Source organism: Anomalospiza imberbis, chromosome 24, assembly GCF_031753505.1.
Source record: "Anomalospiza imberbis isolate Cuckoo-Finch-1a 21T00152 chromosome 24, ASM3175350v1, whole genome shotgun sequence".
NCBI classification, from domain to species: Eukaryota; Metazoa; Chordata; class Aves; order Passeriformes; family Viduidae; genus Anomalospiza; species Anomalospiza imberbis.
The window spans coordinates 1820628-1845732 of NC_089704.1; the positions used below are offsets into that span (position 1 = coordinate 1820628).

General features: G+C 51.8%; 1 protein-coding gene across 5 annotated transcripts in view; it reads left to right on the top strand.

The window, feature by feature from the left end:
- The first annotated feature begins 1314 nt into the window (after positions 1–1314).
- The window catches only part of CDON (cell adhesion associated, oncogene regulated), a 59623-nt gene continuing 35832 nt past the window's right edge, over positions 1315–25105 (top strand). For 3 of the 5 annotated variants that reach the window (XR_010993560.1, XM_068172014.1, XM_068172017.1), the window contains exons 1-3: positions 1315–1514; positions 22521–22657; positions 24695–24967. Coding sequence is in view for 4 of the 5 variants with exons in the window: in XM_068172014.1 (XP_068028115.1) it covers positions 22582–22657; positions 24695–24967 (349 nt within the window). In the remaining variant the exon portion in view is untranslated. Of the gene's footprint in view, positions 1515–10614; positions 10971–20433; positions 20524–22520; positions 22658–24694; positions 24968–25105 lie in introns of those variants that run through there. The other 2 variants (XM_068172015.1, XM_068172016.1) reach the window with 2 other exon arrangements.

Genomic DNA, 25105 nt, shown 5'->3' on the forward strand with positions numbered 1-25105 from the left:
GCACTTCCCAGCCCTTTGGAAAGGGCGAGAGCCACTCCCTCACTCCAGCGACACTCTGAACATACAACCGCGTGCAGGAGAGCCGGAGTGGGAACCGTGGGCTCTGCGGCGTGGAAGTGGGCACGGGCTGACCTCTGCACTCGCCGAGGCGGAGGCTCCCGGGAGGCCGCCCAGGTGAGCGGCGCTGCGGTGCTCGGAGCGGGGCACAGGCTGCCCGGCTGCGTGGGTGACTGTCACGCCCAGGGGGCAGGTGGCAAGGTGGTGCGGGTGCGGGAGCTGCACGGGAGCGCGGCTCTGCGGCCGCCCGGGGCTGCACCGGTCCCGTGGCAGCGCAGGCGAGCGGGTGCGCGGCCGCTCGGTGCCCGGTGGCGCACACGTGGGCGCTCCGGCCGGGCGGGCGCCCGGTCCCTGCCTTGCCAGCCCCGCGGGTGCCCGGTGCACCTGCTGCTCGGGGCCGCGTCCCGCGGGTCCCGGCTCACACGGATGCCGGGTCCCGGCGGTTCGGGGGCGCGGTACCGCGGGTCCCGGCTCACACGGATGCCGGGTCCCGGCGGTTCGGGGGCGCGGTACCGCGGGTCCCGGCTCACACGGATGCCGGGTCCCGGCGGTTCGGGGGCGCGGTACCGCGGGTCCCGGCTCACACGGATGCCGGGTCCCGGCGGTTCGGGGCCGCGCCCCGCGGGTCCCGGCTCACACGGATGCCGGGTCCCGGAGGCTCGGGGGGCGCGGTGCCGCGGGTCCCGGCTCACACGGATGCCGGGTCCCGGCGGCTCGGGGGCGCGGTACCGCGGGTCCCGGCTCACACGGATGCCGGGTCCCGGCGGTTCGGGGGCGCGGTGCCGCGGGTCCCGACGGTTCGGGGGCGCGGTGCCGCGGGTCCCGGAGGCTCGGGGGGCGCGGTGCCGCGGGTCCCGGCTCACACGGATGCCGGGTCCCGGCGGTTCGGGGGCGCGGTGCCGCGGGTCCCGGAGGCTCGGGGGCGCGGGTCCCGGCTCACACGGATGCCGGGTCCCGGCGGCTCGGGGGCGCGGTGCCGCGGGTCCCGGCGGCTCGGGGGCGCGGTCTCTCGGCCGAGCTCGGCCCGGCAGCGCACGGACCCCGCGGCGCCCCGCGCGCACGTGCATCCCCGCCGCCCCTCCCGTTCCCCTTAAAGGGCCCGCAGCGCCCCGCTCGCCGCACGCTCGGGCCGCGCTCACCGCCGCCCGCTCCCTCCCCTCCTCGGGCGGTGGGTCCGCCCGCGGGGCACCCGTGCTCCCCCACCCCGGCCGGCGGTGGTTCGCTCCGCGGGGCGGGGCGGGGCGGCGGCGCCTCCCCCGACACGGGGCGCCGGTGGGAGCGGGGCGGGGAGCGCAGCGCGGGGGGAGATAAGCGGCGCCGAGCGGCCGGGCGGCGCTGGATGGAGGCTCCCGCCCGCCGGGACGCCCGCCCCAGCCTGGAATGTCCTGGCGAGCCGCCGCCGAGCGGCACCGGCACCAGGACCAGGACCGGGACCAGGGAGGGGGCGCGGCGGAGAGGTAACGCGGGCGAGCGCGGCTCCTCCGGGAGGGGCGAGCGCAGGTGGCGGCTGCTGTCGCCCCGCAGGGCTCGTCCGCGCCGCCCGGCTCCGCTCCGTGCCCCTCGGTGCGCGGGGCTGAGCCGGTGCGCAGCGCTCGGGCGAGCGGGACGAGCCCTCCGAGCTGCCCGGCTCTGATTTATGGTCTCGTTTCGCACGGAACGCGCCTCCGCTCCACTCTATTTGTCATTTAAACGCTGCTCTGCTTGAAGGAGGTGCCGTAGGGGATGGGTATGGGGTCGCGTCCAGCCTCTTAACCGCCTTAAAATGGTTAATCTCAATGTTTTTAACCTGTAAGGTCACTTCTCTCTGCAATTAGAGCGGTGGAAAGTCAGTCCCTAAGGCAGGAGGTGGTGTGTGATGCCTGAGGTCTCTGGCTGTAAAGCATCCTGACGTCTTATCTCTGTTATTATTATTTTTATTGCATTAAGCTGCCTACCTTCTTAAAGCCACGCGATTCTTGAATTTTAAATTACTTTCCCTTGCTTCGTCTGTCTCTTTGCCAAAAACAAATATAAATGGTATAGTTCCTGACTTCTGATGGAAGAACTTTCCAGTCGTCTGTCCCATGCTTCCAATAGAGATGTTTTTTAAACCAAAAGGGATGTGTTTTTCAGCCGTGACACACTGTCGGGCAGAAAACAGGCAATGTTTATTTTGCTCCCGCCTCGTAACTGTGTAAAGGGTTGGTGAAAGGGTAAATGTGATGGCTTTATGTAGCTTTTTCTTTTTAATTATTATTTTACTGCTTTCCCCATCTGCTTTGCTGCCCCTGGGAAGGAGTAGTCGCGCCGAGCCCGTGGCTGTAAAGCTGTCAGCTCTGAAGGGCTGTTTACTCTGCGAGCTGTATCTTTCACACATGCACCAGAAATACAATTTACCAACCCAAACACCAGCCAGGGTCACCGAGGTTACGGGCAGCGTGGAAGCTTTGGTTCTCTGCGGTTTTGTCCTTCGTGGCCCGGCGTTTTCCTCTAACAAAGCAGGTGATCCTGGGGTGCTGGCGCTCCCAGCCGAGCTGTGTGGAGCCCGTTTGCTTTTCTCCCCATCTCCCACGGCTCGGGAGTTTTGACAGTTGCGATTTATGGGATGTACAGCCTGCCCGTAGCTGCTTTAAGGAGAAAAAGTGCTTTTGTGGTAGCGGTTGCTGCGGGCGACGGCCAGCTCCTTCTATATTCCAAAAATGCACAGCGAACGTTTCCCAGCACTATTTCTTAATGCTTTTCTGTTGAACTTGATATTATTTGCCTTAATTACTGCCAGCATGCTTTTGTTCCACCAAATTAAAGTAGGTGTCGAGAGCATGAGTCAAACGCATTGAAACCAAGCCCTGCTTTTTCAAAGCAGCTGCAAGCCTATCTTGTGGGGAGGACTTGCTAATGGAGTGATTAAAAAGAAATAAATATTTTTGACCTGTATTCCCCTTTCCATAAGAAGAGGGAAGCCTCTGACTGGCTTGGTCTGCATCCCAGAAAATCCTCAGGCTTGTGGGGAGACCCATGACTGTTGCTCAAAGCTGTTGAAAGCTAGACTCAGATAGAAGGTGGGATCCACTGAGTTACCTATCATGTTAAAAGGTATTTTTTTTTTTTTCCTCCTCAAGGGGTAGGAAGTGAGATGGGAACCTGCGGTGTGGAGGGATTAGTAACTCAGCCGAGGATGAGCGGGATGTGGCTTTGTCGCCTGGATTAATGTGATTTACACCCTTAAGCTGCTCTGAGTGCTCCTAAAGGCCGTGTACCCGTGTGTGCAAGGTGAAGTGTGGGCGGGCAAGCTCAGGTACACCACGGGAAGTAGCTTGAGGGGCTGCTTTTTGCCATCCTTCGTGCAGTCTTGGGGATTTTTCATCCCTTTTCTCTGCTTCTTTGCCCCCAAACCCCGGGATAGTGGCAGTGGGGTTTGGGCTGGCCCTCCCCTGTGTGCAACCTCTGTTGGATCACTGGGCTGCTCTGGTGCTAAAATTTTTGGGTTTTACCCCAAAACTGAGGAGGGGGTGGAAAAAAAGCCTTGCAGGGAGAGGCTTGACCGTGCAGGGCAAGTCCCGCCAGTGCTTTCATTATCTCAAGGTGTGCTGTAAGCCCATAAACGGGGCTCCTGCTTACTTTGGCTTGCTGGTGTGCCAGAGGAATAAGGCAGCTGTGCTCTGACTTCAGGTGATGTCACTTGAGGATTTTAACTGTCGGAGCTTAAAAATACCCTGGCTTGTTTAAAGACTGCTTCTGCAGATGTGGAAATGGGGAGGCAAAGCAATGGATTGTGAGTGCACAGCCACATCAGGGTCCAGCGTCTCATAAATCCCCCTCTGCCTGTCCCACAGCCCATCTGCTCTGCCTGATGGGGCCTCAGGTGTACCACGACCAGGGCATTAATTGGTGGGTGCTCAAGGTGAGGCACTACCATGACCTGCAAGACCAACAAAGTCTCAGTGCCAAAAAAACCTAATGGGGTAGCCTGTGGTGATGAAATCATTTGGGGAATAAAGCTATTTTCTGATGCAGTGGAACAGTCAGCAGCACCTTCTCCCGTAGGGTTGGTGTGACTGGGTGTGTACAGGACCAGCTGCTGTGATTTCAGGTTGTTTGCAGGGCTGGCTGTGAGGAGCTGTGGGTCAGGGGCTGGTCTCTGAGTGTTTTTATGTGCCCATAGAATGAGCTGTGTTGAGACGGTTCCCTGCAGGTCATGTGAACTGTTTCTAGTTGTGTGTATAAGAAGGCATTGAGCTTCACCTGGATTTCCCATATCACCCACCAAACCCACTCTTCACGCCTTCTCCAAGAGCTCCTTTACCTCCTCTGTTTCTCCAGGCCTTTGAGCCTGTGGTGGAAAGCCTCCTGCTCTGCATCTTCCTTGTTCCCATGTTCACAGATGTGACTCTTGAGGGGTTTCATCGCAGTGCTGTGGTCTTGGCACACAATCCTGTACAAAATGACATGGGAATGTGGTGAACCTGTTGGTGAGCTTCCACAAGGCTTCGAAACCTTTGGTTTAGTACCAGAAGCCCTGAGACTGAGCAGGTTTTCACCCACAGACCTGCTGGGATTGGGTATCTCAGGTAGTGTTTTTTATGGAATCGCTTTAATTGGCACCTCATCTTTTGTTAGGCAACATCTCATTTGTATTAATTAATTGATACTGTAAACTTGCCCTTTGTATGTAGAGTCAGGTTTTTGTCTCCTGCCTTGCTTATGAGCTCTGACTAGTGAGTGGCTCCCTTGAGCTGAGTCCTGCCCCTGCCTCCTCACTGCAGTGGTCTGCTGTCAGTTCTCTGGTTTTTGGCGTTTCAGTGGGCCGGGGAGCTTCAGAGCCAGTTGCTATCTGCAGCTGGGGTGAGACTGAGCTAAAAACCTTGTTTCAAGTGGAACTGGTCAAATTTCCTCCTTAAATGGGAATTTGCAGCTTGCCTTGCAATCCTGACTCTTAAAGCTGGTACTTGGGCACCAAACTGTGTTCTCTGTCCACTATTTTTGCCATTTTGATGCATTTTGTTAATTTGGACCTTTTTTGTTGTTTGGGCTGGTACTTGGTCGGTTCTCCAGGTGTTTTCCCTTTCCTACTCACTTTCTGCTTTCCTGGAGGCCTCCCTGAGCAAACCCTGCTATTGTGTGTTCCCTTTTCCTGCATCATTTGCTCTGGGATGTTGTTTGTCTTTGGCAAAGTCAGCAAAAACCTCTTTGCTGTGTTACTTTGGCTGTTGGGAGGTCTCCAGCTATGCTGGCCCCAGAATTTCTTGACGAGATAGTTTCCTCTGTGTGTGTCTATATGTTCACTTTTTTCAGTTGAGTGTTCTTCCAGTAATTTCCTTGGTAGATGGCTCAGTACAGCTTCCAGGGCTGAGTGTTGTCAGAGTTTTCCACTTGCATTCCCTAGCTCACTTCTCTCTTTCTGGTGGGGATGATGGTTCTCCAGTGACAGCCACCACTTTGGGGGAAATGCTTGCTCAGCCCAGTAAGGTATTGAGCCTTGTACATCCAGAACACCTGCCAATTCCATTAAGCCCATACTCATTCTTTCTGTGTGAGAAATACCTGCTGTCTTTCAACAGGAGGGAAAACAATCATATAAGGTGGGTTGTTTTCCCATTTTCCATACCTATGAGATGTCTTGGAGCTCTTCTAGCCAGGTGGGACTCTATTTTTTTTTTCTTTTTCCCCCCTTTTTTCCCCCTTCCCAGCTCCTTGGGCGCAGTTTCACGTTACAGCCACGTCGGAGGACTCGCTGCTGCAGGAGGTGGCAGGTACATTCCTGCCTCTTCCCTGCTGCGGGAATCCAGCACTGGAGCAGCCGCAGGGGAGTGACTCCAGCTAACCCTTCAAAAAAAAAAAAATACCCAAGCCCCAAACTTTCCTGGATCTTGCCCTGCAGGTAGAGTTGCTAAATCTTCCACTTGGATGACTAGGAAGGCCCTGGGGGGCTGGAGGGGCTGGTGGGGGGATGGACCCTTTTGGCAGCACTGGCTTCTAAATTGGCTTTGCTGTCTCCTGATCCTGTGTGCTCACTCTGCTGCTGAGCCAAGGGTGGGTGCCTTGCAGAGAGGGAGGGGTTCTGGCCAGCTCCCTCCATCTCCTGCCTCTGGAAATGCCCAGTTGAACCAGTCCAGCTCCCAGAAACAGCACGGGAAAAGGATAAAATAATTCCCTAAAGCTCAGAGTGAGCAAGACCAGCTTGGCTGGGATATTGCCATCAGCTTGGCAGCAGGAGGGAGCTGGGGCAGGGGAGCTGAGCGTGCCGGGGAAGGAGAAGACCATCCCTTTGGCAGTGGCTGAGCTGAGAGGTGAAACCACACCCTCGGCCTCACCTGTCTCTCTGATCATGTCTTTGATTTATACCCTGGGTTCGGCTGTTTAGCTTTCCCTGCAGACTCCAACCATTGAATCTGATAATGAACCAAGTGGTTTAGTCTTATTTGTTTAATTCAAAGTGAAGTTTAATGCTTCCTTCCTCGCAGTGTATGGAGGCTCTGCCTCGCAGCCCGTGGTTTTCTTTGCAATGAACCTACAAAATGCCAAGACAAGGACTAAAAGGCTTGAGCTGTGGGCAGCTTGTCATTGAAACAGTCTTGGCAAAGAGGCTGAGCACCACAAATGTACATTCTTGGAGGGGTTTGAGGGTGTTTTGTCTCTGCAAAGGTGTATGAGGGTTGTGTTGCCTGTCAAGTATTCCCTGCCAGCTCAGCTTCTGTGTGCTGGTGAGCCCTGGGCATGGTGGGCTGCCAGCTCCAGCCAGAGGGGAGCTGTGGGGAGCTTCTCGGCCTCTCTTAATCTTAGATGAGGAACAGACAGATGCTGAATGTCTCTGTAATCGCTCTGTGGCATCTACTGAAGCACAGACGTGCTGGCGATGTCCAGCCTCCTGGAATTGCTGTTATATTCTGTGTAGGCACCTTCTGTCCAAGTGCAGCCTGCTCTAGCTGGAGATGCTCCTGCAGGGGAATGGGATGGCACTGTTTCCCGGTCCCCAGTGAGTTAAAGAAACCATTTCTCTGGGTAAAAGGCCTCACTATAAAGACTCTTGCAAGAAATTAATCTTTTTTCCATGCCGGTTTGGATGATAAGGACCCAGGTGACTGTTCTTCTTCTGGGGAACAGAAACAAGGGAAGGGGACAGTTCATGTGGCCCCTTCTGAAACAAACAGTGATTGTTTGAAATCGAAATGCCCTGCTTGCTTCCCGATCAATCCACTTGAAGTTACTGTAGACAGGTGGTATGTTTTCAGCTTTTAATTTCTTTTTTCTTTTTTTTTTTCCTTGCTTGTTGTTAGTTGAGAGCCGATAGATCGGCCCAAATAAGGCCATGAGAAAGGCTGGCCATTTCCAGGAGGATCCACAGACAGTCAGTGCATGACTTGTTGCCTTTATCTCTGAGATCAGGAGATTCCTTTGCAGTGATGGATTAATCCACCCTTGAGTGAATAATATAACTGAGAACAAGTAGGAGCCAGCGCTCCAAACAGATGATTTGTTCAGTACGTGTGTACCTCCCCTCCCCCTCTGAAAAGCATCTTTCTTCACCGTTTCATTCAGCCTGTTGAAACCTCACAGCAGCCTGTGTCTGCGCCAGCCCCCGGCCCGGCGAGGGCGAGGATGGGGCTGTGCCAAAGGCCTCTGCTCCCAGGTGCAGGAGAAGATCAAGCAGGACGGGGAGAAGGTGCTTGTGGGCTGCTGGGGCTGCGATGTCACCTGTCTGCTCTGGCCGTGACATCACCTGTCTGCACATTCTCCTGGCTGTAGGCAGGAGTGTTGGTGCTGGCACCTGCCCGGGGTGAGCTTGCACAGCTCCAGTCCCTCGCTGGCAATGACTGCGCCCCAGCGCGAGGCAGCGGGCTCTGCATCCAGGGGAAGTTGTGTAAAGGAGCTGCAATACTGGGGTCGGGGGAGTGAACTCACTGGGCACGAGGGGATGGCAGTGGGTGGCTTTGAACAGAAATATGACATTTAGGAAGATGGTTCTTCAGTTCTGCCAGGGCAGACCTGTAGCTCATCAGCAGAGCCGCAGCTCCTGGAGGTGCTCGGGGGTGTCCTGGAGCTGGACACCGAAGGCTTCAGTGACACATGGGCAGTCCTTGTTAGCACACCTCCAGTAGGATCCAGGGCTGGAAGGGAGTTGTGCAGCTACAGCAGTGGAATTCACGCAGTGAGATCTGTTATCATCCCTGTGGATACACTGGAATAATTCTTTGGCAGTTCATATGCTGGGTCTTGTTGCTTTAACGTCTTGGAATGCTTCAAGGTCTGTTCCTGTTGATAGGCTCAAAGAAGGTGTGAGATGCCTGGGGCTCCTCCTGCTCAGGGACCCCCCCAGGCAGTCACAGTCTTAGTGAGAAAAGCTTAAATAGCTTGAGGTCAGGTTGCTGGAAGTCCCCAGCTTTGGCTTTCCTTGTGTCATGAGTGCCAGTAGCCTTGCCTTGATCCCAGGCTCTTGGGGTGTGGGGTTGGAAGCATTGGTGGCAGCTTTCAGCTGCATTTTGGAGAGTTTTTGTGCTCTGTGGGGTCAAGATAACATACTTAAAATGGCATTTTCCCTTTGGGGAATGGGCTTTGCTGCTGTTGGTTGTACATAATTTCTGGGAGCTGAGGAGTTTTGCTGTGTAATGTTCCAACTCCATGTAGATTAAATGTATTGCAGAGTCAAAATAAACAATAGCATGTGGTTTTCCTTTGTTTCCCCCCCTTCCCCACAATGAGTTCACAAAAGTTCTTGAATTAGGGCTCTGCGTGCCATATGCTCAAGCGTAGGTTCAAATTTTCATAAAGCTTGCTGAGGGCTGTTACTGCTGGGGAGCACTTTCACCTTTGGGATAGCCTTGGAAATCTCTTTTTGTTTCAGGAGCTTTTTCCGAAGGTGTGTTTCAGTGTAGCACTCAGATACTTGTTGCCTTAAATGCTTTGCAGTGACAGTGTATTGCAGCTTGATGGAGATTTGAGACTCCTCTAATAAAATGCAAGAGAAGGAGGAAAACCCCGAGGGTTTTTTGGAACAGAAGATGTTTTCTGTTCCTGCCACTAATCTCTGTTGCAGAATGAAATAGGAATGTGTACTTTAAATCTCTGTCAGGGTGTAGAAGGAAGCTGGCAACGGATGTAATCAAAAATGTTATTATCAAAACTCTCTAAGTATGTTGAAATTTCAAACTTAATGATATGATTTTAAATTCAGCTATTCAGACTGAGGCATGGTTCTGGGGTGCAGATTGCACTCCCAAATTGTGCATCGAGATGGACCAGAGAGGAGTTTGGAGCAGACTGTAGGTGGTGGGTACTGCAGTGGTATGGCTGGAGTCTTCAGCCCTGTGATTTCCAGTGACTGGGGTGACAGCATTAAATTGAGGAGTGGTTTTCTAGATTATGGACTTAGTGGCTGAGCACTTAAAAAAGGGTCCAGTTTCCAAGTTAGCATTTTTCCTAATCAGTGTGTTTGTCGTGGCTTGTACGTAACCAGCACGTGTAGAAAGTGTACGTGTTCAGAGTTTGTCTGAAACAGCTCTGGGCACAGTGAACACGAGGAAGCACACCAGCCCTAATGTGCAGCAGCAAAGACTCTACCCAGTGCGGGAGGAGACAGAAAGTTTCCAGCCTTAGACTTGGAATAAGGGAACTGCGAGTAAACTTCACCCTTCTGACCCTTCAGCCTTGAGTGGAGAGGCTGCAGGTTGAGGATGCAGAAGAAGCTCAAGTCCTTCTCAGAGCCAAAGGTGTGAAGCTGTTTATTTTCACTGGGACAATGTATATATTGCAGGAGGCAGATGCTTGCCTGCTTAACCCAAGCACTCTCTGCTTATCTGGGCTCTGTCGAGTGTACAAATGTTGTCCCTTCTAATCCCCCAACATTAAACAGTCCAGGCACCTTTCCCTGGCTGAGCCGGGGACTGCTTTAAAAAACACACAGAGAGAAGCCAACAAAAAAGAAACATTTGCTTTCTTTGCCAAGTTTAAATGAAGACTAATGCCGTGGTGCTGCTTAATCTTGTTTTTCTTGCTATCTGATGGATGCTAACGTGGGATGGAATCAATCCCGGCAGCCGGTTATCTTTGCAGGGCCCCCATGTTGCTGAGCTCGGCATTAAAGTCTCGTGGGGGAGTTGATTTGCTATGAAGAGTCTGGAACTTTCTTCCTACGTGCCGAAGCTGTGGCTGTGGCATCCATCTTCCTTTGGGTAGGTGTCCCCAGGATTTGCCGGTCTGCTGTTGGATGTCCAAACAGAAATCCTGTTCGGCAAAGCGGGATATGTCTGAGCGAGTGAGAACAGGGCACAGTCAGGTGAACCTGGCGGAAATTTCTCCCTGGTCCCTGTGATGAAACTTAACTCCTCTCCTATCAGTTGCTCATGTTTGAACTGGTTCTCCTGGGAACAGCTGCCATGGCCCCGATTTGCAGGAGGTGGTTTGGGCTCTGACCTGCCACGGTGAGGGTGCTGCCCCGAGTGCCCCCAGCCCTGGGCAGGGGTCCCTGCTGCTGGCAGGGCTGAGCTGGCAGCTTGGGCTTGGCCGCAGTGAGTGGAGCAGAAGGGCTGGAGGAGCCAAACCCTCAGGCCAGAGCTTCATGGTGACTGCTGCCTCTCTCCCTGGGATCAGCGCTCTCCTTTGGCTCTTCTGGCATGTGGAAGGAGGCGGGAAGCTACACCGGTGCTGGATTGTGCACCACCACTGAGCAAAGCCAACCCAAAGCCTCCCTCTCTTTCCCCCGTGGTCCCCTACCCCTCTCCTTGCCTGGGAGCCAGGTTGGTTTGTTGTAGCAAACCTGGCCTGACCAACACCATTTTTTCATTTCTTTTTCTGCCAAGCTGCTGCTTTTATCTGGGCCTGAGGCAAAGGGGCTCCTTTGGCTAAGCAATGTTGTCAGTCGTGTCAGGATTCCTTCCCTCGAGGTGAAGAAGTGCAGAAGCGTGTTTGCCAGAGAGCTCGGACTTCAATTTTGAAACCAGGTTTGGTCTTTTGAGCATGGGGGAAGGGAGGGGAGGAGAGCAGTAAAACTGAATTACTGTAAGGCTGGAGGATGGATTGTGTGAAGGCTTGTTTTAATCGGGGGAGGAAAGGCCGGGGTCTTTCCTGCTCTCTCCCTCAGCTGTCCCTGGTTAGCTGGTTTGCTTTTTAATAAGCATTGTTCTGCCTGGAGCCTGGGTCCAGCAGCAGGGAGTGTTGGCATTGCCTGTGACAGCGTGCGGACAGCTGTAACGAGAGGGGAAGCGGTGACTTGGAGTGCAGGGCAGCCCTTTTGTTTAGAAAGCAGAGCCCACATGGGTCTGCTGCTCCAGTGCGAGCGCAGGTCCAGCGCGGTGAATTCTAAGGTGCCTAGCGACTGTGCTGTAACACAGGCTCGGCTCTCCGTTCCAGTGCACCTCCCATATCCTGCAGCCATGAGTTCACAGGCTCCTAATTGCCTATGATGTAAGGCAGCAGTAGATGAGGTTGCTATAAATTCTGGCTGCAGGTGTGGATTTAATGGCTGTGCTTCCCTTTAAGGGCTCACGGATAGCATGGATCCCTGCAAGTTACGACAGACCGAGTTGGACTCGGGCTAGCACAGCTAAAAGAACCCATTTGTCTGCGTTTTTTAGAGCTGTTGCTTGCTGGAGGCTACCAAAGGACGAGGTGTCAGTGCTCATGTGGAATTGCCTGGGGAATGAGCTTGCTGTCCTCTAACAGAGCTGAGCCATGGTTCCAGTTCTTTCCATCAGTGTTCTCTTAGGGCTAAACCACCCAGGTGAGAGAGTGCCACTGGAAGAGGACCTTTAGGCAGCCTGTGTGGACACAAGCACCTTTGTCTGAGAGTCTGACAGCTTTTTCTGACGACCAAACAAGACTGTGGTTCTAGTCCTTTTTATTTTTTATTCATGCTGGATTTTGGTTTTAGAAAACGTGGACAAATTATAATCATGGGTGATGGTCCTTGACATGCCAAATACAAACTTTTTGGAGGGAAAAAACCCACCTCCTGAGGCAGTTACTCCAGCTTGCTGTGGTGTGTGCACCTGTAGCTTGGATAATTAGGATGGCGAGTTCCCTAGCTCCCTTGAGAAAAGGGGCATGGCTCACTTGGAGTTCGGTTTTGTATATTTTTCTTCATTTTTGCACACATTCTCGCAGTCCAGGTTTTATTCAACATACCAGGGTGGTGCTTCGTGAGTTGAGCTGAGGCCTCATGCTGTTCGAGTGCTAAGTTCCTGTTGTTGGATGTCCATTCCCAGCCCCTCCTTTGGGCTGGTGCTCCAGGACTGCACGGGGAGCTGAAACTGCTCCCTCATCCAGGTGAAAACTGAACCTCATTTTTTCTCTGGCTGAGTTTTCAGCTGGATCTGCCAGCAGATCTGACTCACTTGCTGGCCGCAGGATCCGTGGTGCAGATAGGAGAATGCAAGCCAGGTCCTGAAGGAAGGTGTTGCTGCCCTCCTCGGCAGCAGCCCATCTTTAAATTGGCTGAAAAACTGGTTGCGAAATCTCATTCTTGCTCAAAACCAGAGCTGGAGAAGTAAAGCAGGCGCCTCTCTCCGAGGCTGAGGCCAGCCCTGAGGAAGGAGGGGAGGAGGTGTTGGCCCAAGGACCCTTGGGGACATGAGTGAAGGCAGCGGAGCTGTCACAGGTGTCCCTTCAGGGGTATGGCACAGGGGTTGAGCTAAATGTGGGGAAGAAAGTGGAGATGTGAGGCCAAGTAGTGCCGAAGCAGGAGAGAGCAGGACAGGGGAGCTCTGGGGGGGCCTCGAAGAGCAAAGGGTGAGAATTTTGTATGTATTTGGCCTACTGTGATGGAACTGTTAAACTAATGATACCCTTAGCTCGCTTGGGGGCTGAAAGCCCTGATTTAGGCATTTAAGCATAATTGCAGCCCAGCAGAACTATGTATCAGGCTAATGCTCTGTTCTCTCACTTCCCCCAGGCCAGAGGAGGCAGGAGCCATTCCCAATTCATTAGTGTGGCAGCAGGGGGACTGTCTCAGCTCCTTTGCTGACGTTAATAATAAAATTAAACTAATTGTTATGCCTGTTCGTGGAGAAGAAAGTGTGGCTTCTGGGATGATTTATTTATTTTTCTCCTGGTGCCTGTCTTGCTGTGACCGGTGTTGGAATGGCAGGACGGGAACCCCAGCCCTCCCCCCTCGGAGCACAGATGTGTCTCTGGAGCAGAGTCGTGACTGGGGAGTGTTTTCATCTGTGTGTGCCGAGGCACAGTACACAAACTGTTAAATTTCCTTCCCTCGGCTCCCAAATCCATTCCTCCAGTCCATGCCAAAGCATGCGTTCTTCTATCAAGACCATATGTACGCCAAGACCAAGGTTCTAAAGTCAAGGTGTTTTTGAAATATTGGAGTGCAAATTAAGTATCTGAGTAATCTTAACTGTCTTCTAGAAAAAAAAAATCTCTATCAGCCTCACATATAACTCAAAAGATTAATGGAAGGCTAAACTTTGATGCGAGTCCAACAGCTGATACCAACCATGAGACTTTCCAGGCCTGAAATCAAAATAGAAAAATCCAATAAAAAATACCTCCTTCTCCATCTTTGAGGCACACAGCCTCTTGGCCATGGTTTATACATGGGCTAATACTTCTATTTTTTCCTCAGTTGCTTAACCTCTTCTTTTGTCACCTTTGTCCTGCGCCACTGGACCTTACCTAGAGCAGTTTGAGTAAATTAATGACAATATTTAGGGTGTTTTATAGCTATGTAGGAAACACATCTGCCCGATTATTGAGAAAGACCATCAGGATGTGGGATCCCCTGTCCTCTCTGGGGCTCAGTCACTGTCTCGTTTGCTCAGCACTGTTTGTTTTTCCTGCCATCTGCCACCCAAGCAAACATTTGCTCTGTATTTTGACAAAAATATCAACTTTCAGGTCTTTAAGGTCCCTTCCAATTCAAGCTGTTCTATGAACAGTGATATGCCATTAGAAATTGCTGCACAATTGAGAAGGGACTTTAGCCCCAGCATTGTTCTTTGGATTCATCACTTGATTCATGGGGGGTTAAATGGGGTGTGAAGCAAGAAAAAAGCTCCATGCAAGGCTGCTTATAAAAATACATGTTACCTAAAAAGAGGTAAAATACCAGTTGAATCCTTAGGTGGGAATTGGCATAGGTAGCACTTGGATCTGGCTGAGCACTGATGGCCGTGGGTGCCGGGCATGGGTATGGGCAGAAATGTGGAGGCATTTCTGAAATCCAAGCTGAGGATTGCAAAGTTTGAGCAACTGTAATTTCTCTCCTTTATTCAGGAGATCCTTATCCTTCTGATAAGGATCTGGAGGGTGCACTTTCATTTGTTTAAAATGCAATAAATAAATATGAACAGAACATCAAAGAATGCTTTTTCTTGTAATTTTTGACTGCCTCTCCCCTCAGTGTTTCTGCGGATCCCTTGGCGTCTGTTTCATTGTGTTCTGACCTGTTTGTGTCTCTCACGCTTGGTTTATAGGGTTACTGTCAGCAAACTGATTTTTCCGGGGTTTTCCTTTTCACATGTTTTTTCTGGGCATTAAGAAAATCCCAGGCGTATGGGACTGTTCGGCAGAGTTCTGTGTGTTTCCTAAAAGCACATGCAAAATCCCTTTGAAGAATGTAATTTTATTGCTTACGCTCGCAAAATCCTCTCTTTGGTGATGCCGTAATTCCAACACAAATGCTTAATTACGGTATTTTTTTTACAAAATCCCCAACCCTTCTGTAGCTGCCTGGTTCCTTATCTCCAGCTCTCGGCTTCCTGTGATTTAGTAGCGCACAAACTGCAGCTCCAGTGCTCGAGGTGGAGAAGGGTAAAACGGGAGCACTTGAATGTTTTCTGCCCAAGCTGTGATTACAGCCTGGCGTTTCCCGGCGCTCGAGCCTTCTCTTCGGAGTGTAATTAGGAACACATTGATTCTTATTGCAGCTGGCAGCTGCTCGCTATTGCCTTTTTCAGCTTCTGACCCCCATAGTCCCGCTGACCTTTCCTGGGGTTAGTCGTAGGCCCTTTTCATTGTGATGGGCTCGAAGTGGCTCATGTGGAGTTGATTATTTCCTTGCTTGTCTGGCCTTTTTGGTGCCATAACTCCAAGTCACTTCCATTTTTTTCCCCTGCTTTTGGCTGACCACAGTGAAAGGAAATGCTTTTGCTGGCGACAGGATCGGTTTGCACGCTTGACTGACTCGATTGAGACCCTGAAAGGGGGGGAGGGGGAGGGTAATGAACACTGTAGGTGCTGCATTTGCTTTTTAAAGGTTGATGTTAATGATTGAGTGGTCATTAGGCATTCATAAAAATGAGGCTTCGGCCGGCTCCGTTGCCTTTTGGCACTCCGAGCCCCGCAGGTTGGCATTAGGAGCGCGTCTGTCGCATCCCGCGGCCAGCGGTGGCTTTGGGAGCGGCTCGGTGGCTGCGGAGCGCTCCGCTGTCACCTGCGCTGTCCCGGTACCGCAGTGTTCCACCGTCACCTGCGCGGTACCACTGGGCTGTCCTGGTACCGCAGCGCTCCGCTGTCACCTGCGCTGTCCCGGTACCGCAGTGTTCCGCTGTCACCTGCGCTGTCCCGGTACCGCAGCGCTCCGCTGTCACCTGCGCTGTCCCGGTACCGCAGTGTTCCGCTGTCACCTGCGCGGTACCACTGGGCTGTCCCAGCCCCAGAGAGCTCCGCTGTCACCTGCGCTGTCCCAGTACCACAATGCTCTGCTGTCATTTGTGCGGTACCGCAGCGCTCTGCTGTCACCTGCGCTGTCCCGGTACCGCAGCGCTCCACCGTCACCTGCGCTGTCCCGGTACCGCAGCGCTCCACCGTCACCTGCGCTGTCCCGGTACCGCAGTGCTCTGCTGTCACCTGCGCTGTCCCAGCCCCAGAGAGCTCTGCTGTCACCTGTGTGGTACCCCCGGGCTGTCCCGGTACCGCAGCGCTCTGCTGTCACCTGTGTGGCACCGCCGGGCTGTCCCGGTACCGCAGTGCTCCGCTGTCACCTGTGTGGTACTTCTGGGCTGTCCCGGTACCGCAGTGCTCTGCTGTCACCTGTGTGGCACCGCCGGGCTGTCCCGGTACCGCAGCGCTCCGCTGTCACCTGCGTGGTACTGCCGGGCTGTCCCGGTACCGCAGCGCTCCGCTGTCACCTGCGCGGTACCGCCGGGCTGTCCCAGCCCCAGAGAGCTCTGCTGTCACCTGTGTGGCACCGCTGGGCTGTCCCAGCCCCAGAGAGCTCCGCTGTCACCTGCGCTGTCCCAGTACCACAATGCTCTGCTGTCATTTGTGCGGTACCGCAGCGCTCTGCTGTCACCTGCGCTGTCCCGGTACCGCAGCGCTCCACCGTCACCTGCGCTGTCCCGGTACCGCAGTGCTCTGCTGTCACCTGCGCTGTCCCAGCCCCAGAGAGCTCTGCTGTCACCTGTGTGGTACCCCCGGGCTGTCCCGGTACCGCAGCGCTCTGCTGTCACCTGTGTGGCACCGCCGGGCTGTCCCGGTACCGCAGTGCTCCGCTGTCACCTGTGTGGTACTTCTGGGCTGTCCCGGTACCGCAGTGCTCTGCTGTCACCTGTGTGGCACCGCCGGGCTGTCCCGGTACCGCAGCGCTCCGCTGTCACCTGCGTGGTACTGCCGGGCTGTCCCGGTACCGCAGCGCTCCGCTGTCACCTGCGCGGTACCGCCGGGCTGTCCCAGCCCCAGAGAGCTCTGCTGTCACCTGTGTGGCACCGCTGGGCTGTCCCAGCCCCAGAGAGCTCCGCTGTCACCTGCGCTGTCCCAGTACCACAATGCTCTGCTGTCATTTGTGCGGTACCGCAGCGCTCTGCTGTCACCTGCGCTGTCCCGGTACCGCAGCGCTCCACCGTCACCTGCGCTGTCCCGGTACCGCAGCGCTCCACCGTCACCTGCGCTGTCCCGGTACCGCAGTGCTCTGCTGTCACCTGCGCTGTCCCAGCCCCAGAGAGCTCTGCTGTCACCTGTGTGGTACCCCCGGGCTGTCCCGGTACCGCAGCGCTCTGCTGTCACCTGTGTGGCACCGCCGGGCTGTCCCGGTACCGCAGTGCTCCGCTGTCACCTGTGTGGTACTTCTGGGCTGTCCCGGTACCGCAGTGCTCTGCTGTCACCTGTGTGGCACCGCCGGGCTGTCCCGGTACCGCAGCGCTCCGCTGTCACCTGCGTGGTACTGCCGGGCTGTCCCGGTACCGCAGCGCTCCGCTGTCACCTGCGCGGTACCGCCGGGCTGTCCCAGCCCCAGAGAGCTCTGCTGTCACCTGTGTGGTACCGCCGGGCTGTCCCAGCCCCAGAGAGCTCTGCTGTCACCTGCGCGGTACCGCCGGGCTGTCCCAGCCCCAGAGAGCTCTGCTGTCACCTGTGTGGCACCGCCGGGCTGTCCCGGTACCACAGTGCTCCGCTGTCACCTGTGTGGTACTTCTGGGCTGTCCCGGTACCGCAGCGCTCTGCTGTCACCTGCGCGGTACCGCCAGGCTGTCCCGGTACCGCAGCGCTCTGCTGTCACCTGCGCGGTACCGCCGGGCTGTCCCGGTACCGCAGTGCTCCGCTGTCACCTGTGTGGTACTTCTGGGCTGTCCCGGTACTGCAGCGCTCCGCTGTCACCTGCGCGGTACCGCCGGGCTGTCCCGGTACCGCAGCGCCAGCAATAAGCTGGGCAGGTTCGTCCGTGAAGCCGCGGGCAGGCTGCCGGTGGCTGCCGGGCTGGAGCCCGCTCCTCCCAGCCCAGAAAGCTAATGAAGTCTATGTGCCAGCTGTTACACTCATTTTGCCGGACCCCAGGAGGACAGCATGAAGACAGTCAGTGATCAAAGGCTCTGGAGATCACTGAGGAGCCGAGCGGCAGGAATGTCTGATTGCTTTCTCTTGGAATGCCACAGGCTTCAATACCTCCTTTTTTTCTTTTTTTTTTTCTTTTTTTTTTTTTTTAAGGTGTCTTGGTGTGAGATTTAATGACCTAACTCAGCTTGCTCACGCTGAAGCCAGAGTATTTTACATAATTCAAGGGGATTCATTTGCTCTAAATTTAGGTGGTTTGAAAATTTGTGGGTTTTGTTGTACTGATAGCAAGTTAAAATGAAATTTTTCTTGGTAATTCTAATAAATGACCTAGGGAAAAAAAAAAAAACAAATTGCTGAGCTTTACGTGTTAAATCACATATGGCATTATTAAGTGAGGTGGGATGAATTAATTTTGAGTTGGTGCTGTTAGGAAAAATGGGAAATCTGTGTATCCAAAGCTGGTACACTCCAGAGGGCTGTCACAGTGCAGCTGGTGGGCAGTGCCGTCCCTGAGGCTCAGTCACTTTTTCCTTGGGTTCTTAGGAAAGGCTGTCAGCTCCTGGAGGCGGAGTGGGCAACCTGAATAACTCCCTCTGTTCCCGAGCGTGCTGTTTCCTTCCTCCTCCTCCTTCTGCTCTACCCAACATTTATAGGACCTGGAACGTTTGGGTAGTGCAGAAACCCTTCCTCATTTAGCTGTTCCTCATGGAACAGCTCACTGAAGGTTGGGAGAGTGTTGGAGCGGCGAGTGATGGAGCGGGAGTGCATCAACAGATCGAGGTGGGGTGGTGGCTCTTGGAAAGGGAGGTCCTGGTGGTGTCCTGCCAGCTGGTCTGAGATGGCAGGAAGATGATTCAGGGAGCTAAACCAAAATGGAGATGAGATAATGCTCTTTTCATAGTGACTGCCCTCAGCTGCAAGGGTGGAGAGGAGAAGTTCACGGCCCAGTAAATAAGTGGGGCAGGATCTCAGCTGTGTTTGGAAGGACACTGGAGCTTGGCACTGTGGGAATGCATGGAAAACAGCATTTTGTCATCTTTTAGAGTGTGAAACCTTATTTGGGGGCGAAGTTGGGTAGGAGTGAGTTAATTTGGAGGTGAGAGTTAAGTTACGGTGCTAGGACCAGACTTGTGGAGCTGTACATTGAAGACCACTGGTTTCTGGAGAAACAGCGACAGACGTGAAACTTTGGGAAGAGACAAGAGGGTCACTGCTAGGGCTGCAAAAATCCTGGCTGCTCTGGTGCCTGTGCCTCCCCATCTTGGCTCAGTAGGGTGCTTCAGTGAGCCCACGGGCTGCTCCCTGCTCCAGGATGACCCATGTCATGACCCTGGTGAGGTCTCCAGGCTGTGTGACCGTGTGCCAGCTGCCCTGCAGCATCCTGTGTGCCAGGCTGATGTGCCATTCTGGTGTTGGGCACAGCCCTGCTCCCGTGCTGGGAAACCACTGCTGAGCTGTGCCTTCCCCTGTTTGCAGTTAGAGGTGATGGTTTATTTTCTTGCCTGTGCATTCCAGAGGCTGCCGGGCTGAAACTGGGAGCTGCTGGACGCCTGTGCCCACAGCTCTGTGCTGAGCTCTGTCCTTTCATAAAGGGTCTGTGACAAACGAGGCACACAGCTAGAGTTGTGTCATGTGCAGAAATACTTCATCTTACTAATTACATCCAGAAGTACCAGGCACACGTTTCTGGGTGCCCCTGTGTGTTCAGCGTGCTTCCCAGGGGCAGGCATCCATTGGAATGGTCGGGATGACCCCTCCCCCTGACACAAGTCTGTTATCTTCCTTGTTTCCCTTGATCCATGAGCAATAACATACTTTAGAGCTGACAAGGAGGTCAAGTGCTGCATGAAGATAACTGGAGGATGACTTTAGGTGAAGAGGTCTGGGTGGAAGTAGGAGAAATGTGGCCTTTGCCATGCTGTAGCTTTCTGCTGTGCTGGAGAAATGGCCAGTGAAAGTGAAACGTGCATTTTCCTGATCCACAAAAACCATGTCTGTCTCTAGTCAACCTTGAATATTATTTCTATGAATAACTCCTTTTTTAGTTTAAAATGCTCAGACAGTGACACCTCTTACTTCAAAATAATTTTGACTATTTGATCCACAAGTGATGGTGGTACATCCTTCCAATCTAGGAATAGTGAACAGTGGGCAGAGTTGTTCTGAGCAGGGCTCATCTTGGAGTCAAGGGCACTAAAATGGAGTCACATCTAACCAAGATGCTCCTCTTTCACAGGACCCCAGTGACTGGTATTTGCTGTCAAAATGTCCCAGATTTGCTGTCAAAATAATCCCTTAGGGTTATTGAAAAGATGGCAAAGGGGAAGAGTCATGTTTTGCCATCTCTAGGGCTTTTTTTATACAATATTGAAGAGACAGAGTCTCTCCATGGGATTTTTAAAGACCAAGAAACTATGAGCTGTGGTCTTGCCCTCTTCTCTGTATTTAACAAGAGGCTTCTGGAGTGCCACCATCTGCAGAAGAAAAAGAAAGAAGCATTTTTGGGTTGTGTTGTGTGGCTGGCTCTTATCTTCCCCTGTGTTCCCAGATCTACCAGTGAGCAAGATGTTTCTGCCATCCCTTCAGAAGCAGATGTTGAGAAGCTTCATTCAGATGCCCGAGTGTTGGTGCTGAACAATCCTACTGCAGTTAAAGACAATATTTTTCCTTTTTTCCCCCCAGTCAGAGAACTTTGGTCTTTGTGGCTTTCTCTGTGTACTCACTGCTTTGCAGTTGATCTTACCACTCCACAAGCCTGCAAAAGCCAAACTGGTAGGTCAAAAGAGGAGTAGCTGTTGACACTGGCAGCGAGGAACATGTAAGGAGAAAGATAAACAGAGGGAAATCAGAGCCTGGATAAAGTAGATCTCCAAAGATAAAGTTTAGTTAAAGATAATGAGCTGGCCTTGTTTAAAAAGACAGCTGCAAAATAACCCAGTAGCTCCATGTGCTGGGGTTAAAGTTGACCCAGAATATACGTTTCATTGCTTTTGATAAATAAATAGTGGCGGGAAGATTTGGCAAAAAGCAACATTGCCCCCAGCCCTCTTCAGCAAAGTGTTTGATGTTAACAAGTTCTCTGGGTGTTTACTTTGTCCTCTGCGTGCGCTGGTGGAGCGGCGCTCCTGCCCTTGAACCGAGGGAGAATTCAAATAAACCAACCCCTTCGGCACAGCTGGGCTCTTCTGCCATCTGCGGCTTCCCAGAACAGCCCCGGCTCGCCTTGGGACCCAGCCTGGGCTACGGGATCGCCGGCTCTTCCCAACAGCTGAAAGAAATTTGCCGGATCAGATAAAACCGCCCAGAAACGGGAGCAGAACTCGATAGCCTTTCTTGCTGCCCTCTCGAGCTGTCAGTGTAACCCTGAGTGCAGTTTGTGGGCAGAAGTGGCAGTGAGCAAACAGCTCCATAAAATCCAGAGTGATTCTTTAATTACGATTGGAGGCTTTTCCTGATGATTAATTTGCATATATACGTTACAGTGATGCTGTGATGATAAAATATGGTTGGTTTTAAATAAACCACAGGAATAATTTTGTTGATATCTGGATACAGCTTCTTGGAAAGCAAATGGCTCTATGAACACTCAATAAACTGGGACTTATTCCTACCAAGCATGTGGATTGCTGCACTTGTTTCTGTGCTGAAGTAAAACTCCCAGTTATTGTGTGTGTGTTGGATACGTGTTTATATATGCAGCTGATAGATGAGATGTTTAAAGTCTGTGTTGAGTGTTATCAGCAGTGGAATTGTATGGCCGGGCTGATAAATGAAGTAACTGTGCTAAATGAGCTCAGATCTTATCCATCATAGCATTACGCAAGGCCGGTTGGACATTAACATGAATGACAGCTGTGGATTTATTGTTTTCTTGGAGAAACCAGCGTTTGATTGAGACTCAGAGTGTCAGACACACCGTTCCTGAGACTCACCTCGGGCAAGTTCTGTTGCAGGCTCCATGATTTAGTTTGTATTTTGCTGGTTTAACAATTTATTGTGGAGTCATTTAGGTTGGGAAAGACCTCTGGGATCATCTTTAGTTTGTGTTTTGCTGGTTTAATGCTGTAGTTTTTATTTTTGATGATGAAAGTGAGATCTCACATAGCTGAATGGTCATGTGTGATCTGGCCAAGGAAAGGACTGCCCTCTCTAGAAGCAGCCATGGAGATAAGAGTGGATATAATGCATGCCACGAAAGGATAGAGGAGAAAGCACCATTTTTTTGGACATATAAATGAGAACAAGACTAATATTGGTGGTTTTTCATTGCTATGGTTTGCCTGTAAAGCCCAGCAGAAGGAGCCAGCAGATGACAGGTCTCAGTGAGCAGGTTTAGAGCAATTGAGAGCGGTAGCGGCATCGCAGCAGTAGATTCACAGAAACTTGTAAAACAAGTGCGGCCTGATGATAGATGGTCAAATGATTATTGTTTGCAAACAATATTATCTCCAATAGATAAGCTGTTTACTTTGGACTCCAGCTCCTCTGGGTGGAACCGAGTCTAATTTATCAAGGCAGAGCGGTTCAATGCGGATGCCTCATGCCCCAGCTGTGGAAAAACTCTTACATTAAGAATAGTACTTGGAACCACAGTGAAGTTCAGCTCTTAACTCACTTTTACAGATGGTTTCTATATTGCAAAGAATATTAGCTGTTTCCTGGTTGTGCTTTTTTTTTTTTTTCCTTTAAACCCCAAACACTTTGTTGTAAGAGAGTTAAAAGACAAACTCCTGAAACTCACAGTAGACATGTGCCTGTTTGTTTTGTAGCTGTTTCCGTGCCTCATCTTAGTCTGGAGCTTTGGGCTTTCAATTTGGATAATCTGGCGCTATGCATCCAACCCCTGGGCGCTTCCAGGCACTGCTCCTCATCGCTGCCACCAGCCTTGTCACTGTCACCAGCACAGGTAAGGCCTCACCCAGGCTGGGGACTCGGAGGTTTTGGGGTTGAGCTCAAACTTTGGAACAAACAGCGCTTGGGAGCGCATTTCAAAGTGGCCAGCTTTAATGGATATTGTCTATGAGCTGCTTTTGAGGAAGCATGGAGCACTGAAACACAGCCTTACATTCAATATATGACTTTGCTTGTGAAAACTTGGCTCAGGACAAGCTCCAGAACATGGAAGGCTCTGGGTTACGTGGATTTGTTCCTTGGGATCTCCATGGATTCAGCTGGATGCCGGTTCTGCTGCATGCAGTGCATCTTGTGTTCCCAGGGGTTGGGAGGGGTTTGGATTTTCAGGGGGAGAGGGGAATCAGCCCTTTGAAATCCGAAAGCTGATGCGTGGCTGCAGTTGGAACAGCTCTGGTGTTAAAAAAAAGACGAGGGATGGTTTTAATTGACACATCTGCTCTGTGTAGTCAGCTTGTCTTAACGTAACCACACAAAAAAGAAGCTTTTACTACTTTTAGCACTTCATAGCCAATCGTTATGAGCAAATGGGATAAATTTTATTTTTCAAGCAGTCATAGGAGATAAATTCCAGCTGCAGGGTCACTGCTACCAATTTTGCCTTTTACGTGAAGTGCAGTGTTGGTGTCAGAAGTGAGGGCAGGGGCGAAGATGAAAGTAGCAGTATGATTTCATAGCAATTGGTGGCAAGCAAACTGAAAGGTCAGTGCTTCCCTCTTATCCCTGGAAATTCAAACTGAACTAATAGGAAAAACAGTTTTCTAATTAAAAGCTAAAAATGGACATCTGGAGTCCTGCGAAATGCTTGGATACCATTTTTATGGATTTCATCTTTTTTTGTTAAGTGAAGCCACACTTTAATTTCCAGTTTTATTTTATGTTTATGCAGATAGTTTATGGTTCAGTTAAAAATGTGCAGTTTCTCATCTGAAACTCATAACCAGAGCTGGGATGGACTGACTTGAGAAGAAAAGCATGAACCCAGGGCCCCACCTATAAGAAAACTGTCTCTGACTTGGATGTCATTTAATATCATCTTGACCCGTACTATCTGGAATTCCTTAGATCCTTTACAAAATAGAAGTTGTTTTTCCCTGCCAGTATGTCTATTTTTAATTTAGTTTTTTTCTCCTAATTTATATTACTAACCAATTAAGTATTACTGGTGTTAATTGTCTTTTGCTTGCTTCCTTCATGCAAAACCTTTAGTGGAGAATTCAATAGAAAACAAATGGAAATACTTCCCAGTGTTTCATTGGCCAGGATAGGAAAAAATCTCTTCCAACAAGCAGGAATTTTCTTCTGGCAAATAAATGGATTCTCATAACCATGTTCTGTGGAATTGAACCTTTTATTTATTAGCAGCTCTTCCTGTTTCTGTTCATCTTTACTCAGTAAAGATAATGGATGCCCAATTCATCATCCTTGTCCTGATGAAGTCCATGTATTTGGAATTAGCAAGAGCCTTTTCTGTTCGTCCAGCTTTTTTTTATCCGGCTATTTTTAATTAGTTCTGCAGACTCGGATACGGTTCTGTGTAAATACCTGGCAGGCTCCTGCCATTTCTAGCATTTTACAAGTCACGTCCGGGCCTGCTTCATATGGGACAGATCAGCTACAGCTGCGTGTTCCTGTGCTCTGTCTCTTCAGGTGACGGGTGCTGTTTTCCTCTGGATAAATCCAGTGGGATTGCAATTTTTGCTGGCCCTGGCAAGCATGATGCCTCTGCCTTGTGCCCACTTGGGGACGTCCCTCTCCCTTACTGCACCTACCTCCATTTAGTTGTTGTTGCCCCCTTTGTGTGGCTTGAATCTTGACATTTTCCCAGTGTTTGAGAATGACCAGGAATCTCTCCTGAGTTCCTCTTGCCAAGGAAAAGGCAACACTTGCTTGAGTATCACTTGCAACTCAGAGTTTAGAGACCCTTTATATGGTGAGTCTTTCCTACCAGTCAACACATTGTTAACCTTCCCACCTGTGTCCATGCAAAATTCTGGTCTCTAACTCAGTATATGTATATTTTTCCTTTTAGATATAGCTCCCCGCTTTATTTCTGAGCCCTCGTCTACTGTCCAGAAGTCTGGTGAGCCCGTCCAACTCCGCTGCTCTGCCGAGCCCTCCTCAGCTCGCATGTCCTGGCTGTTTAATGGGGAGCCTTTGAACAGCAGGGTGGGAGAAGTGGAAATCCAGTCAGGATCTTTGACAATCGTGTCCCTGAGCCCGGCGACGTGCGGGCGCTATCAGTGCGTGGCGAGCAGCGGCGTGGGCGCCGTGCTGAGCCGGCCGGCCACCGTGTCCATGGGCAGTAAGTTCATCTGCATTTGTGTTCTTTGCTCCTTGCCAATTTTCAGCTGGCTTGTATGGTTTGTTCTTCTTTGACTTCTAGAAAACGCCTAGATCAAAATGTTCTGGGTTTTTTTTTTTCCTCAGCCAGTACTTAGAC